This window comes from Lagopus muta, chromosome 14 (genome assembly GCF_023343835.1).
Source record: "Lagopus muta isolate bLagMut1 chromosome 14, bLagMut1 primary, whole genome shotgun sequence".
Taxonomy (NCBI): Eukaryota; Metazoa; Chordata; class Aves; order Galliformes; family Phasianidae; genus Lagopus; species Lagopus muta.
In genome coordinates, this window is record NC_064446.1 from 17,651,909 (window position 1) to 17,668,558 (window position 16,650).

The window sequence follows — 16,650 nt, forward strand, 5'->3', positions numbered from 1 at the left end:
CAGCTGTTACAGAGATGTTCTGGGCTCCTTAATGGGCATTGTGGTGAAACACTGCTGAGAGCCAAGACAAAGGAACACTGCGCTGCCCGGGCTCACACTGCACCCCCACCTGCCCACAAGCATTCAACACCAACAACGACCTGAACCAAGTGACCTGTCTGAGCGGCATGCATACAAAAGGAAGAGGAAAAACACAACCCACCCAACCCACAACAACAACAACAGAATTTTAAGGCTATGCATAAAATAAAATGAAGCAACATCTTTAAAGCTAGGTAGCAAGTAGCTTTTGTGAAAAGTAAGGCTTGAGGCTTACTGATTCTTCAGAACAGGTTTATTTGCTTTTCCTTCTTAAACACCAATGCACCCCTTTTTCTTCCTTTGCTTGCACAGGGATCACTGCCCTCTCTGTGTGGGGCTTTAGCTGAGGGAGGTTATGTTGGAGCGGCCTCCAGGCGGTGCCACAATGCGCTTGCTGGCAGAACGAACGCCTTCATCAATCTGGGTACCTGGAGCACGGAGGGAAAGATAATGTGACACCAAGAGGATTTTTCCCACTCAGCCACCGGGAAGGCTGGGGTCTTGCTGAAAGGCTCTGGGCCACTGATGGCAACCTCTCTGCCTCTGACTGAGGAAGGACCCCAAGGAGAGAAGTGGCCACTCCCAGAGCAGATGGTCCTCCACGTGTGGACCCACACAGCACAAGCAGAAGTCCAGTGCTGCACTATGGCTGCAGCCCAGCCCCCCAGCCCAAGGCACCATGCTCTGCCAGTGCCATGCTTACCTGACAGGCTGAACCCCGACTGGTGGAGGTTCCTGACAGGGGGTGTCTGCCGTGTGGGGGACCCCCGGGTGGATCCCACAGGGGTGCCACCCTTGGGGGTGGCAGTCAGGTCAAACACAGGTCCATCATACATGCCCCGGGGCACAGCGTGCATCTCCGCCATCTGTTACCAGAGAGGAATGGCACAGTGACACTGCAATGCTTCTGCAACGCCTGTGAGCCCACCAACGCTGCCAGCATCCTGGCACATGGATTCCAGGCTCCCTGGTCCCACTGCAGAGGCCACTCACACTGCCAGCCCTGTGCTCACCTGTCCTGCATGCCCGAGACCTCTCTGAAGCATGGAGGTCTCAGCCCCACCTCCTGCACAACAGCCTCCCACTGCGTGCTGAGGGACTATGCAACACGCAACCCCCTGACATGGGTTTATTTTGTGCAGATGAAGGCCCTTTTTGCTCAGTCTCCTTGTTTTTAACTCAACTTTTCCCTGCAGGTTCCTGCTGCAGCAGGAAGGCAACAAGGGAGCAGGTGGACCTGCAGCACCCACTGCTGACTCAGCCCCATGTCCTTCCCCTCACTATAGCACACCACCAGCACAGAGGTCACAGCTCTGCCCAGCACTCAGCAATCCCCAGTAGGTTCAGCACATGCAGGTTTACAGCACTTTTTCCGTCTTATCAGATACACTGGAGGGAAAACAATCAGCTAGCTGGGAAAGGGGCAATTTGGGTTAACAGCTTCACAGCTCTTTCTGCCGGCATCCCCATCTCTTTACCTTTCTCCTGGCTTTGATCCGCTTGTAGACATAGTCAGGGAAAGGGCTGCAGGGCAGGAAGCGCCCAGTCCCCTGGGTCACGTGCAGGTTGCCATCCTCCAGCATGATCTTTCCCTGGCATATGACAACCAGCGGGGCCCCACGCAGCTCCATCCCTTCAAAGATGTTGTATTCAGCTGCCTGCAGCAATCAGGGGTGACAGTCAGGAGAAACACAAGCACTGTCTGCCCAGTGAGGGCTGCTCAGTCCCCTCACCTCACTGACAAAGCCTCCAGGGCAGAGAGAGCACACCTGTATAGCCTTGCTGCCTCAAAGGCCTCCTGCCCTTCACAAGTCCATCACACCAAGAACCCAGCTTAGCTGGGAAAAATTTGGACTCAGAGGAGGAGAAAAGCCCATTGCAGGCTTGGCGTAAGGAGAGTGCAAGGCAGCTCGGTGAGAAGCATGCTGCAAGCAGAGCCCAAGGCTCAAAGGCACCCTATCCTGCAGTCACACCTGCATTGCCCAGAGCCTGCATCTACCAGCAGGGCAGCACCAAGCTCCTTGCAGCAAGATCACTGTGTGTAGCACTTCCCACACCCATTCCCAGCTTGAGCAGAGGGCTTACAGACTGGTGGGTTTTTGCCGTGACGATCTTCACTGCATCAGGATCCCAAATGACCAGATCACTGTCTGAGCCCACAGCTATTCTCCCTTTCCGTGGGTACAGGTTGAAGATTTTTGCAGCATTAGTGCTCGTCACTGCCACAAACTGGTTTTCATCCATCTTTCCTGTGGCCTGCTCAGACACAGAGAGAACAAAGCACCCTTTTGGGGAAGGGAAGAGGAAAAGCCCAGGCCTGGCATTAGACAGACCAAAAGCTGGAGCTATGCTCACATATCATGGCTATTCGCCCTGTGGCAGCTGTTTCTCCTGCTCCAGCTTGGTTCAACTCACAAGCAGAAAGCAGACGTGCCACTGGGCACTCAGCCCTGCTGGGGCAAGGACACAGTGCTGCCCATCAAGTCTGCCCACTCGCTGCTGGGCTGGCTCTTACCACTGCTTTGTCCCAGATGACAGACATCCGTTCCTCGATGCCATTGGTCCCCTCTGGGATCGCTGTGAAGTTGTCTTTTCCAATTGCTTTCTGCGCAGTGCTGAACGTGCAGTGGGCACTTCCTGACACCTGCAGGTCACCACTGGCATGGTGATAATAAGAGCATCCTGAGCCATTTCATAGTCAGACAGAGGCAGAGACACGAGGGACTAGGAAATCCTCTGTGTATGGGCAGCCCCCACCCAGCTCTCTGCCAGGAGGACAGGACAAGGAGCTGAAAATCAGCTGGGTTTGAGGGGAGCTGGGGACACAGCTGCCACCAGGTGGAAGGGAACAGGGCCCAGGCCGGCTCCTGCAGCAGCTGGGAGGGAAGGGCCTGCAAGTGCTGGACTCCTGGCCCCAGACCTCTGATGGCACAGATGGAGCAGCTCTGCACAGGGCCACGAATCACTCATAATCCATTGGTAATCTCCATCTTCCTCTGATAATTTCTGCCATATGTCTGACTGACTGCAGAGCCAGAGATCCAGCCTGATGACAAAACATGCTTCCTAATCTCCACCACCTTTGCTCTGGTGAAAGAAAACAAACCAGCCCTGCAGCTGCTTCTCCTGCCAAAGCCTCAAGAAAACAACTGGGAAAGGCACTGGGACAGAACTGTATTGGCTGCAGGGCTCAGAGGTGCTTCTGCCTCTCCTCTGAGGTCTGGGGTAAATTTGGTATTGAAACAGCAGGAAAACATCAAAAATCAAGTTCAGGAGTTGGGCTCACGTTTTGCTGTTTCATTAAGACCTGAATCTATCTCATATGTTCAGATCAAGCAGAAGCACACACTGCTCACTGCCCACAGCAGAATCCCAGGCGAGGTGCACATTCAGACCCCATATGCATGGGCACCTCTCCTGCCAGCCAAAGCAACTCCACACACACTCAGCGCTGCCCCTCACTGGGGCACAATCCCAGCTTATCGCTCTGCTGTCACACCTATTTCTGACCTGGCATCCCATGCTCATCTCAGAGATGTTTCCAACATTACCTCAAAGGTTGTTTCCATTTGTCCCCAGGCAGCCCTGCCCAGCTAGCACAGAGCAGCACCACACACAGCGTTCAGCTGCAGATGCAGAGCAGTGAGGCTTGCAGCTCACATGTAAGCACAGCCAGCAAGCAGGCACTACATCCCTGGCTGTGGTGCATGCCTTTCCAGTGAGGGGATGGAGGACAGCTTTGAGGGAAAGGTCACCTCAAATTGCTGACGTGCTTCTATTGTTTGCTCTCCACTTTCAACAGATCCCTTCCCCCAGTCCCTGCCTTTAGGGTAAAAACCATCTACTAATCCTGCCAGAGGAGCACAAGCTGTCCCTAAGGGCCTCATACTCCTTGCAGACTGTTCTACTGTTCACCTGTGGACAAAAAGCCAGAAAGCTATTTGGCATGTGGGTCCCCACCAGCTATGCCACCTGTGCCCCCAGACCTCCTCATGCACAGCCACGTCCCAAACCTCACCTTCTGCTCCTCCCACAATCACACAACTTCTACAGCTTAGTCAATGCTGTCACTGACAAATTCTGTGTCGTCTGGCCCTCATTTCTTTCCCTTCTTCAGGGCATTTAAAGCTGTTTGTGACTGCGTGCCATAGTATTTTTCTCATTACTGGCGCTATGCCTTCAGTGCCTCCCTTGACAGCCATTTCATCAGGCAGCTCATTAAATCCCTGGGGTGAAATGGTTCATACTGGAATAGTGTCTAGGCTACCTGAATACTCCCTGGCCTCCTCTCTGACTACTCCAGGCCAAAGGTGCTGCCTCCCACTCGCAGTCACTGGCAGAGCCACAAGACCAGGCACAGCCTGCCTGGCTGCTACTGCTCACCTGGCCAGCAGGGTGTTAATGTAGTCAGGGGTTGTGGGATCTGGGCTTAGGGGGGGTGAAACCACAAACGCTGCAGCCTTGGCCCAGTTCTTGCTCCAGTAGTGTGTTCCATCAGTCCCCAGGCTGGCTGTGATGGGCTCACCGAACACCACGTTGCCTGGAAAAAAGAGCAGAGAGGACACAGGTTTGGTGATTACAGCAGTCTGATCCTTGTCTACCTGTTGTGGCCTCTAGAGCAGAGGGGAGGGACTGCTGGGCCAGAGACCTCTCTGCTATCACAGGAACTGTCCCAGTCCTTCAGCTCCAGTCACAGAGCATGACAGGAGCATGACGGTGGTGCAGACCTGGAGGCACATCGTGCCATAGAGGCTGGGGATGTACCCAGCAGCTTCAACCACCTGCATGTGGGTGGTGTGAGATTCCCCAGAGAAAGCCCTTCACGGAAAGCTTTAGTCTCCAAGACCCTCTCTGACCCATGCCCACACCTTGATGCTACCTGATCCCCGCAGCCCTTTGCAAATCAGGTAAAACCTCAACCCCCCCTAGAAGAAGGGGTAGCTCTGGGCTGCTTAAAGAAGGGGTCTGAACCCAACAGCCAGGGCAACACCAAACCCAGGACTTCAGTGGCAACAGTGTGGATGCATACAGCATCAGCTCACCCTTTTTCCTGGCTTGTGAGATGAGGTCTGCAGCACTTCTGCTCATCACTTTAGTCACATAGAGAGGGCAGTTGGTCTGGCTGGCAATGATGATGGCTCGGAAGACAGCTTCTGCTTCCAGCTGGAAGAGAGAACAGTGTAGCTGCAGAGGAGCAAGCACAGCAGGTAAGGAGGGATCACTGCTGGCTGTGCTCACTCTGGTACCCGGGGAGGCTCCAGGGCCCAGTCTGCAAGTGGCAACTCTGCAGGGCTGTAGCATGGAGCTGGGCAGCCACTTGTTCCCCTGCCTGGCTCCAGTTCTGTCAGCAGCAAGAGGAGCTCAGGGCCAGCCGCCCACACCTGGCAGCACGGCTGCAGCCAGCACAGGCAGACACAGCTCTGCCTCTCTAAGCTAGTTTAATCAGACATTGCCCTGCTGATGCCTGGGGTGCTGCAGGCTGTGCCCTGGTGGGCTGCTGGGGTCCAGCTGTTCCATGAACCAGCTGCTGAGTGTCCCGGCCAGCCTGCCGCTGCAGCAGGGCCCAGTTCCACCACACAGTTATCTTTGAACTATGACATCAGCCCTTGCTCAGCCTGAGCTCAGCTCCAGACGTTCTCTTAAGAGTTAGCTCTGCAGCTTGGCTTCAACCCTTGGCCTGAGACAGTTCAAAACAGAAGCCTTAAAAAGACAACGCGCAAACCAGCCAGGAAAGGCAGGCACCGTGCCATTGCTGCCTGCAGCTGGCAGCTGCTCCGTGCTCCCAGCAGCAGCGGGCCACTGCGCTCAGACAAACACACGAGTGCACCTCACACACTTCTGAGCACCATCCATCAGCACAGTGAAAACAGTTTTCTTCTTCTGCTTAAGAACTCTTTTGAAAACATAGCAGCACACTTACAGACTTGAGTGGGCTTTAACACATGGCCGGGGGCAAACAGCCATCACTGAACACCCTTCAAAATTGATCCAGTCTGGAGCACCATCCGGCACTACCGAATCCCAGCACCACCTGCTAGAAGAGCATGTCTTCAACACCCACAGAGGTCCTTCCGGGACACAGCGGATCCTTGGACCTTGGGCCACCCTCCCAGTGCCTTGCCAACCACCTGCAAGTCTTCAGGAGGGTAGCACATCGCTTGCACACCACTGAATGTTTTCCCAGGTTGAAGATGTGCTGGAAGAACAACACTTTCTTTTCAAAGATAATGATATCTGGGATTGGCTGGACAGACTGAATCTAGAGCTTTCTTGCACTGCTCTCAGTTGCCTTAAGCTCTAATGGCATTTCAGGATCAAACACTTCATAATGCTTTATTGGCTTTGGACAAGAAGAACTGCAGTGTTGTCTTATGATAACAGGAGAGTTCTCAAATCCTGGCACAATATCCTGTAACTGCAGGTTAGCTTGCCAGCTAGTGGCATCAGGTCTAAGGCCATAAAAGAAAGTAAGTGTACATTTACACACAGAGGAACTATGATCTGTTTTTTACACTGAGTCTTTTCTCTTTATTGTCTCACACTTCAAAAACAGTAAGCACTGCATTACACTAGGCACTGTCATTACCAGCTACCACACAGTCAACTTCTTACACTGTTAATTTAAGCCAATTGATTTTATTTCTGCAGACCCCGAAGTATGTATCTGTCACTGTTCCCTACTCGGTTCTGCTGTTGTTTTCATCTTTCACATGCCACAGAAAGTTAAAAGCAGCTCTCTGCAGGGAGCTATCTCAAGAAAACCTATCTAAAATTAGACACAACTCAGATTAACAGACCAAACAGAAAAATACCCTGCAAGCTAAAATTAGAAATAATCTAATTAGTGTCTTCACAATGACTTGTAACCAGGAAATTCCCCCTTTCCTCTCCTCCCACTCCTTCCACCAATGGTTTTGTCTGTCTGACTTCGAAACCCACATTAGACCCTAAGCAGAGATTAAGCAGGAAGAGGCTGGAATCTGTCTGTGCTCAGACACATGAACAGTGACCTTTCAGAGGGACTAAAACTTGCCTTTCTATTCTCCTCGGGCCTCTTACGCTCTGGAATCCCATAGAAAATGAATGCTGCCAAACCTGCTCCAAGTGCTGCTACAGCTGTACAGAATTTTTTGTTGATTACTTAATCTCTCAACAACTCAGAAGCCTTCATTTCTGCTAGGAGACTCCAGTTAGGTGGAAAAACGCTGATCACAAAAGAGCATCTCACTCTTTCTTGAGCTGATAATGAACAACACAGTATTATACGCACATTTAGCCGTGTGCAGTACACCCTACCCTACCACAGCTCAGAAAAGCTCTGCCATGCACACTGCTCTTTGCCTTACCTCCTCAGGTCTGCTCAGCACATGGCCCTCTGGGCCAGTGATTCCCATCTCCAACATCCTGGCCTGCTCCTAGGACACAAAAAGGACAAAGGAGTGTTATCAGGCTTTGAACCTGCCCCCACCCCTCCTGATGGCCCAACAGAGCTGTCACCACACTCTGTACTTAGGACAGGCAGATAAACAAAGGGTTCTCTCTTCAAACCTCACAGAGGCTAGTAGGAGAACACGAGAAATTCACCCAGATGAGAAGTGCTAATCTTCTCCTGAAGGGAGAAAAAGTGGCCATTGTTGGTGACAGCACACCAGGCAAAAAGAAGCGAACAGCCTCAGGACAGCCCTGTGGTACCAAGGAGCCACCTCCTTGCTGACATGAGGTCCCCATGGCTGCAGCACCGCCCCCCACTTCCTCTCCCAGAGCCCCCCAGTGTCCTGACTCCCCTCCCAGCAACAAAGAGCTCAAAGACAGAAACCACACTGGCCTCTCAGCAGGACGCAGCCAAGGGCACCAAACCAGAGAGCAGCTCAGCTGGTTCTCAGCACCGCTGGCACCTGCAGAGCAGCACTAGCACTCACTGCCATGTGGGACTGACATGCAGCACTCACCAACCCAAAGCCTTGGAAGAGGAAAACTGCAGCAGTTTCCAAAGGGCAGCCAGAAGGGAGTGATGGCAAGGGAATGGCAGTGACAGGCTGCTGCTGACAGCTCTGACACTCAGACAGGGCACACCGGTCCCAGAGCTCTCCCACTGCTCTGGGAAGGGCAAAGCAGCAGCTGGGATGAGACATCTCCTTACCAGGACTGTGGGTTCAGACCTCACTCACGCCACTGACAAAAGCTTTGCAGTAATAAATTCCCCAGTTATCTGGTGGTCCTTTAAAATCCTGATGTTTTCCTGGAAAGTTCCACCTATTCCAAGTTTCTTTTAATTTTAGGAAGAAAAAGAGCAGCTGGGATCTGCTTTCTTTCATCTATCAGCCTGTCTTTCTAATCCAGCAGGAAACCACCTACTTAACAAAACTTCAGCCAGCGTGGGTTTTTTGTGTTGCTTTTTTTTGCTTTAATGTCATAAATATTTTCACTGATTTTGTTTTAAAAAAATAATAATTTCGCAGTATCTGATATCCCTTTAAATTATCTGGGTTTTTATTATCTCTAGAAGATGACAATGCTTCCTGTAATAAGAGAATCATACACTTGAAAACAATTGTCCTTCTGATTCCTTGGTTTATCCGTCACGCCCATTTGAAATGGAGTTTTACCTACTACTGTTCCTCAAAACATAGAAATACCACGAGGCAGTTCTATGCATCCCAAAGGACAATGCTGAAGGGTTTCACAAACTCTTTATTGCAGCTCCCACCAGATACTTCATAGCAGAAAATCTCAGTAAATCTGATACTGCTGCTGAGCAGCAAAGAGATCACCTTGCAAAAGATGCCCACGCAGCTTTAGTGTCACATTACAAACATCCCACGTCCAATCAGCCCAGGATAGATTTCCAGTCCCTGCACACCTGAGGAGTAGCTACCTGTGCAATTATATCCCCGTTTTCAGCATGAACTTGAGCTATGGCACCCAGCTCTCCCAGGCAGCTGAATATCTCATACAGCTGAAACAGAGACAAGAAGAAGAGATTACCGCGCAGACAGACACACTGCCCTGGCTTGCACACGACCGTAAGTCTCCCACGCTGTGCTCCCAGGAGAGCTGTGCAGGAACAGGGGCAGGCAGGACCTGGTATCAGCTGCACAGAGAACGGCCTCTGTGGTCGTACTGGCCGTGCCTTCAGCATGCTGCCGGCTCCCTGAGGCGCTCTCTGTCCTCTCCTGCCCACCCCCTCTGCCTGCCGCTCTCTAACGGGGAGCCTGGCCACTGAGAAGCACCTCAGGGCTTGTGAGCGAGCAGTGCGGGGCTGCCCGAGGGTCACACCACTCAAGGCAGCAAGGATGAGCAGTGAGCAGCATGGAAACCCCTGCAAAGCATCTCACGTCAGGCTGCGGAGCTATGACCACACAGCAGTGCTGCTAGCACTGCAACCACACACAACCAAAGCCATAAAGGAGTTCCTACCTCAGTGTTTGACATCTGGTACAAGTCCTTGTAGGCCATGTAAACCATGAATGAGTTGACTCCTAGGGGAAGAGCAGAGAGGAAATTGAAGGAGAGCGAGCCAACAGTTTCCCATCCCCAGACACAGGGGAAGCACTGAGACCTGGGGAAAGGGCACAGGAGTGGGATGGCAGGAGAATCTCTGCTTCAACTGGAGGTCCTGCCATTCATCCACAGAATGCCAACTCTCAGCTCAAGGCCAAGCAGGATCCCATCACGCTCACAGCCAGAGGAGCAGGGGTAGAGCATCCGCCACCTTCCCCTTTCTGCCAGGTCCCCCGCACCCAGCCAGGGCAAGGAAGAAAGGGCAGCAAACCTTTCTCCTGGACCATGGCATGCAGCTCCTGCCGGACGCGCTGGCTCCAGCGGGGGATGTCCACGTGCAGCGCATAGTCACAGCAGGCCTTCCCATCTGCCCACTCCCGCCACTTCTCAAATGCCTCCACCAGACTGGACTCGGGGTCAGGCACCACGTGGTCCACTGCAGGGTGACAAGGAGTCATCAACAAAGGCTCCTCTGCCAGACGTCCTGATGTGCACCCCTCCGTTCCCCTGCACGCCACAAGGCATCTCTACCACCCCACACTTGTCTCCCAGCTGCTTCCAGACAGCCCTCAGCATTTCTATAACTTCCATCGTCCCCTTCAATTGCAGTTACTGGGGGGAAATGCACACAGCTTTTACTTAAGAGCTTCTGGCAAAGGACCATGGGCTTTTACAGGCTTCTGCTGAGAAATGAGCTGAGAGCTTCAGGGCCTCATTCCTCCTCACCCCCACTTCCACCTCATTAACATGGTCTCCTCCCACACTGCAACACTAATGCACCTATTACAGCCCACCACATAACTTTGAGCCTGCCACACCATGATTTTTTTGGCCCAAGGGAGAAGAACTGGCAGGGAGAGGGCAAGAAGCCCACTCCTTTACTGGAAGGATCAATAATTGCATCCCATGTATCCCATTTCCTGCATCCCATGAAAACCTGCAGTGCACACTGCTGTGGCCACTGCACAGCAGGAAAGCTTGGATCTGCAAGCACTGCATGCTCACGGTCTTTTCCTCTAAAGGATCTCAGAATGTCCTTTCCTTTTTCATTAGCACTGTTTATTTCTGAGCAGTGCAGGATGCCAGGACATTGCTCTGTTTCTCTGCTCAGCATCATCTGAGCATCACACTGCCCTATTTTTATTTAACCAGGCAGAAAAAAAAAGGGTTCTTTTTTTTTTTTTTTGTTCCTTTTCGAGGTTCTTGTGGGCACCAGCAGCTGCAGATGTTGGAGCACTGCAGAACACAGGATCTGAAGCTGTGCAAAGGGCCCTGTGCACACTTTTATTCCCAGCACTAAAGGTCCCACAAATTCATCCTGCACTTCACAGCCTGCATTAACAGACAACGCAGAAAAGATGAGCACATAATCATGGATCTTTAAAACAAAGAAGACCATGAAAAGCAAGCAGGAAAAGAAATAACTGGGCAACATTCCAAAAGTGAAGGAAAAACAAAACAAAACAAAAAAGACTGAGGAGCTTCACTTGGATTGAGGTTTTATTGCAAATGCCTTCCCCAGCTCAGAACAGGACCACGTCCAAAATGCACTGCAAAAAAATGCTTGACTGGGGACATGGGAGGGAACTAACGAGAGCTGGTTCACATTCGCACAGCTATGCTGATATACACCCCCTTCACCCTCAGGGGCTGCACTCTGGTGAACTTGCCTCTCACTTTGGCCTCTCACTGCTCTGCCTCCCCAAGGCAGCTCAGAGGTGAGCTGTGCCATACCCTGTGCTTTACTGCTACCCTGCACTCAAGCAGGAGAGCTGATGCTCTGAGAGGTTTCACACTGTAATACCTGAAGAGACCTTTCACCCACTGGTCAGAAAAAGTAATTTCTAAGGCCCTCTTAAACAAAAAGATCCCGGAACTCTGCTCTACTCAGACCTGCCCTGCCACAAGTTGCTGGTAGCAAAAGCTAGAGCTGCACACTTGGCTGCAGTTACTGTTCCACTTGCTTTTCCATTAGAGACGCCAGCAAGGCAGGGAGAAATGTGGGCTGGCCTGGCAAGGACAACAAACATCCTCGACTGAGTCTCTGAAAAACCATCGATGCCAAGATGGCTCTCTGGTCTCTGCCACTTTGCCTGCAAGTTTCTGAGCTCACAGAGGGACTTCCCTTCCCAGTCCTCTCCTGTATTTTCCCAAGCATCAGATGTGTTAACGCTCCTAACTGCCTCTTCCAGAGGGCAACAATGACAGTGTTGCTCATCTTTCTCCAAAATTGCCCCTAAATCTTCCCTGTCAGCTGCTATCTCTGTCCATCTTTGCTGCCCTACATAGGAACTTCTGCACAGCCCTCTTTGTATACCCTCTGAACAACAACAACAAACAAATGTTCAGAAGTCATGGAAGTCAATATCAAACAGATCCCATGCAGTTACAGAACTAACACAGCAGTGCTTTAACTCCTCTCAAAAGCACAGAGCCTGCTGGGTGTTGTCACACAGGGGACCTGCCTGCTGCACTCACTGATCATTGTAGTCCCACCAGCCAGAGCTGCTTTCGTCCCTTGGAAGAAATCATCCACTGCTGTCATCCCCTTGTACGGCATCTGCAGGTGAGTGTGGACGTCAATTCCTCCAGGGATCACCATCTTCCCATTGGCTTCTATGGTTTTGACCCCTCCAGGGACAATGAGATTGTCTCCAATCTGCCTGATGAGACCACATCAAGATGGTGAGCCACACACAGAGGAAAACCAGACACCATATAATGGATCAACAGGTCAGGAGGGGGCAGGCCAACCCCAGCCCAGCAGCAGTGCCTTGCTCCTTCCCAGGAACCAGAGGTGAGACCACCTCACTGAGCAGCCAACTGTGAGGTTGTCCGGACTGCCCAAAATTGCAATCTGCATAGTCCTGGGAGGGCTGCCATCTGTCCACCTGCTTTAGCAGTGCCTATTGTGACACCAGCTGTCTGGGGCAGCACCGGCTCAGGGTGGCCAGGAGCATGGTCTGATGAATACTCAGATCTCTGCACTGTTGGTGAGAAGCTGCCCAGGTCACCTCATGCCCCACTGACCAGGAGCCAGGCACCTGCAAGCATTCCCAGAGCAGCAGTCCCACCTGCTCAGCTGGGACTAGTGCTCCCCAAGCCCTAACACCAGCCCTGCCTCCAGTAAGCTGCACCCCTAATCTCCCCTCACCCCCGTCCTTCTGCCCACCTTAAGTAAGGCTCAAGTCTGAGGCTTACTTACAGAGAAAGATGATTTCCCACTGTAATGCCACAGCTGCTAGGCCAGCTCAGGGCTCGGCAGGGTCTGGCAACACTGCTCCAAGCACAAAACCCGGTGGAAAAAGGACAGACCCTCTTCCAGGACCTTCCTTCTCGCCTGCTGCCCTCGCTCACCCCAAAGGATGCTACCAGCAGGCCCACACGGTAGTGAAGGCAAGACCCAAGGTACACCAAAACACCTGAAAAGAACAAGCTTAAACCTCCACTATACATCCACTCAGAGCTCATACTGAGGGCCCTCAGGAGAACAACCGATATTCTCCTCCCTGGACACATCAGTTCTTCTGCCAGAGCACCTGAATGTGGGGACTCCCTTCACTCAGCCCCCACCCCCTCAATCCCTTTATCTGCCCATATGTAGCACTCAGCCTTCAAATCTCTTCTTTCAGAAATCCTATTTTCAACAAGCCTTCCACAGTCTTTCCAGATAAATCAAGATAAAAGAAACACCAGTTTTACTGGAAGACTTCTGATTTCCTGGACATGCTGGGGAGGCAATTGAGCAGCAAATTCCACTTTTGCATTTCATTCAACATATCCACTTTGCAGTTTTTTTCTTTAGAATCCCACAAGTTCTGCAGACAGAACTGCTTACTCCAGTGTCCTCGCGGCAATACATCAGCAGCTCTTCCCACCATTTTTTAAGATGAATCCCTCAGCAAAGGATTTAAACTGCTCACTGTATTTTTAACAGAACTCATTTGTTGGAGAGTTCCAGTTCTGAGGCAATGGAATTCTGCAGCCTTCAGGCTGCGGACGAGGCAAGGGATTTGCCCAGGAATATCCAGAAGATCTGTTGAACTGCAGGACCTGATGCTGGTACATGCCTAGGTATGTGCAGCAGTCAATCAAGACTGCTCTCCTCCTTGAGCTAAAAACAGCCTCACAGAAATACAGTCCCACTTCCTGAAAATTATTTATCTACTGCTAGATTTTTAAAAGATCAGTATTTTCCTCTTAGCATACAGCAAAAAATGGCTTTTCAAGACCCTCTGCTGCAAATTGTCGCGGTTCTTTCCGTTCACCCAGTTTGGAGCTGGTCCCCATGAAAAATTTGCTAATTTTGAACTACAGCTTTTAGACAGCAGTTATCATTGCTCCTCTGTAACAAATGAAGAAGCCAGAGGGACCCAGAGGTTTGCATGCAGTTCCTCAAAACCTCAGGGAGGAAGATAACCTCCTGAACTCCTCATTAGTGCTAATGAATGGGATCTTGGGCAGGGTCCCTCATGCTAACACTGGTGACACAGGGGGACACAGGAGGCAGAGAAAAACTTTGTTCCTGATGCAATTAGATACAGCTTAGTTGTACAGTGGACACTGAGTCACCGGGTCACCAGTCCAGCTGCAATTCAGTCATTGGAGTCACTACATAACCACGTCCACTTATAGGTGGAGAGCTGAGCCTCCAACCAAAGTGACCTGTGACGTTTCAACAGCTGGCAAGCAGGATGCAGACTGCATCCACAAAAAGCCAATAACCATGTAACCGGAAGCTAATTTAAGGGGAGACAGAGTGGAACTGTGGAAGTCCCATACTTACTTTATGAGACCATCTTCCATGTAAATGTCAGCATAGAATGACTGATCATCATTGACTATTCTCCCTCCTTTAATAAGGAGACGATCACTCTGTGAAGAGAAAAACACAGCAGAAGTCAGCAGCAGGCAACACACATTTCTCAGATACCAATGGAGTGCTTCTCCTGGGTGCTCTCCTCCTGCATCACACAGCTCACTGCAACAGCAGATACTTCAGGAAGTTTGCATCTGCAATAACATTTGGAAAACAGAACAAGCACAAGGACTGAATGTCACCCAGACCAGAAATGCTCTTATGTTCCCTCCCGCATTCACACTTTTGGACCTGGGCAACTGAGAGAACAGAGACTGTGCTGCAGGGAACACCCTGTCCTGAGGAATATGAGCTCCATCTTCTACCTCCCTCTGCACAAGTCTGACTGCTGGCTGCATGTGGTTCCGGGGCTAACACTCTGGCCTCATACATGGGTTCCAGGTGTTCAGTGACATTATCTGCTCCTGCTTTTCTAGAGGACATGCAGACTTCTTGATTGCTTAAAACACACCCAGCACCATTCCCAGCTTTCAGCCATCCCTTACTTCCCCCTTTGCTCCTGCAGATGCCTGCACCCCCAGCTTCAGGGTGCGAACCCCCTTCTCTCCCCACCACCACCACAGCACAAGCCCACACCCAGCTGCTGACAGCCTCTGCAGTTTCACATGCAGAAGCATCTTGAGGAGCTTGCACCATTAATTCCTCTAAGGGAGCTGGGCTTGCTGCTCTGCGGGAGGGGGGAAAAAAAAAAGAAAAAAAAAATCACTACTGCACGGTCATTCACAGCACAGAATCCCCTCACACCCCGCAGCGCACAGCCGCCAAAGAGCAAAGGCTGGTGCGCATTGCAAGGCAATCTCACTCGTGTGGCTCAGACAAAGAAACTGGGTGGGGAAGGCAGCACGCAGCACGGTGCTCTCAGCCGCTGCAGCTCAGCTTCCCTGGGCTTCTCCCTGGCAGCACTGACAGCCTTCAGCAGCCCGAGGCTCCACAGCTGAGATAAGGCCACCAGCAGCACAGGACCGGGACCCTCAGCAGCGCAGGCTGGAGCCATGCCTTACCCCTCACACCCACAGTCCTCTCCGAGCAAAAGACGCAGCTAAGTTCTCTTCTCTCCTGACTGCAGGTGGAACACTGAGGTCTAACTGAGGTTTGCATGGAGATAGCCAGCAGGTCTCTGCCTGCACACGGAGTTGCTATGTTGGCTGGTGGCATCAAGGTCACAGGCACCTCTCACTTCCATCTGTCTCTGCTGCAGCCCAGCCAGGCGTGCTGACCAGGAGCATCAGGTCTGGGCCCACCCAGCTGCACACCTCAGGGGATGCCCAGGCTTGGGGCCATGGAGCTCAAACACAGACAATACTGCTAACAGACCACTGATCCTCCTCAGCACAGGGCACTTGTCCTCCCTTCTGCTTCTATACAAACGTCATCTCACTGACAATACTGCAATTTTAAATTCAGAAAACACTAAAAGCGTGGGACCACAGACATATCACTATAACCTGTCAGTCACAAGGGAAAACAGCTGAGCTGTGGCTCCTAGGGATGCAAAGGACTGGTATTTAAGTATCACTATGAGAAAGGCAGATAGCAATTACCATGCAGCAGTATCAGGCACAGGCTGTAAATCAGGGCTATGATCAGAAACACAACACTCCAGTTAACTCTACGTACAGTTTCTCCCATTTCCCCCATATGCCATGGCAGACCCTTGTTTGTTTTAGCTAGCCTGCTGGAAGAGAAAAGAGCCAACCTGCCCAAATCCAAAACCAAACTCCGGTATGTCACACCCATAGCCTTCGCACCTCCTGACTTCCCCTTCTGAAGTCCCAGGAGTCCACTCTTGCCAGCATGCAGAAGCAGCAGCACACACTGACGCTGACCACCTCTTACTGCTCATCAGACAGAGAAAGGGCACACGGGCACTGGTGGTGTGGGAAGCAGAATGGAACACTTGACAATTGCTGAATAAACTGCTAATATAAAGTCAAAAAATACACCCACACACAAATGCAAACAGTCACTTTGTGACAGATATGAAGGGCTGCTCAGTACTCAGCTAGTTGCTAAATAAATAAGGTTGCTATACTCACTACAGCTGCAGCACAAACAGGGCCTTTACTCAGGGGTCAGGCTCTGCCATGGGGCCTGCCCCATGCCTGCCCACCACAGCACCCCTGCGCACAGCAGGAGAAGGGCTGTGCTGGTACCCGCCTGATAACAAGGAGGAAGAATGCAACAAAGTA

The 16,650-nt window shown here is 51.6% G+C and overlaps 1 protein-coding gene across 2 annotated transcripts in view; it reads right to left on the minus strand.

Moving 5' to 3' along the window:
- Positions 1–316: 316 nt before the first annotated feature.
- Positions 317–16,650, minus strand: part of DPYSL3 (dihydropyrimidinase like 3) — a 29,483-nt gene continuing 13,149 nt past the window's right edge. For both annotated transcript variants that reach the window (XM_048960841.1, XM_048960842.1), the window contains exons 2-14: positions 14,369–14,457; positions 12,061–12,245; positions 9,854–10,018; positions 9,499–9,560; positions 8,957–9,037; positions 7,428–7,496; positions 5,124–5,244; positions 4,465–4,621; positions 2,597–2,738; positions 2,167–2,337; positions 1,560–1,739; positions 785–947; positions 317–509 (exon numbers count right to left, since the gene is read on the minus strand). In XM_048960841.1, coding sequence (XP_048816798.1) covers positions 421–509; positions 785–947; positions 1,560–1,739; positions 2,167–2,337; positions 2,597–2,738; positions 4,465–4,621; positions 5,124–5,244; positions 7,428–7,496; positions 8,957–9,037; positions 9,499–9,560; positions 9,854–10,018; positions 12,061–12,245; positions 14,369–14,457 — 1,674 coding nt within the window. In that variant the 3' untranslated portion in view covers positions 317–420. The remainder of the gene's footprint in view (positions 510–784; positions 948–1,559; positions 1,740–2,166; positions 2,338–2,596; positions 2,739–4,464; positions 4,622–5,123; positions 5,245–7,427; positions 7,497–8,956; positions 9,038–9,498; positions 9,561–9,853; positions 10,019–12,060; positions 12,246–14,368; positions 14,458–16,650) is intronic.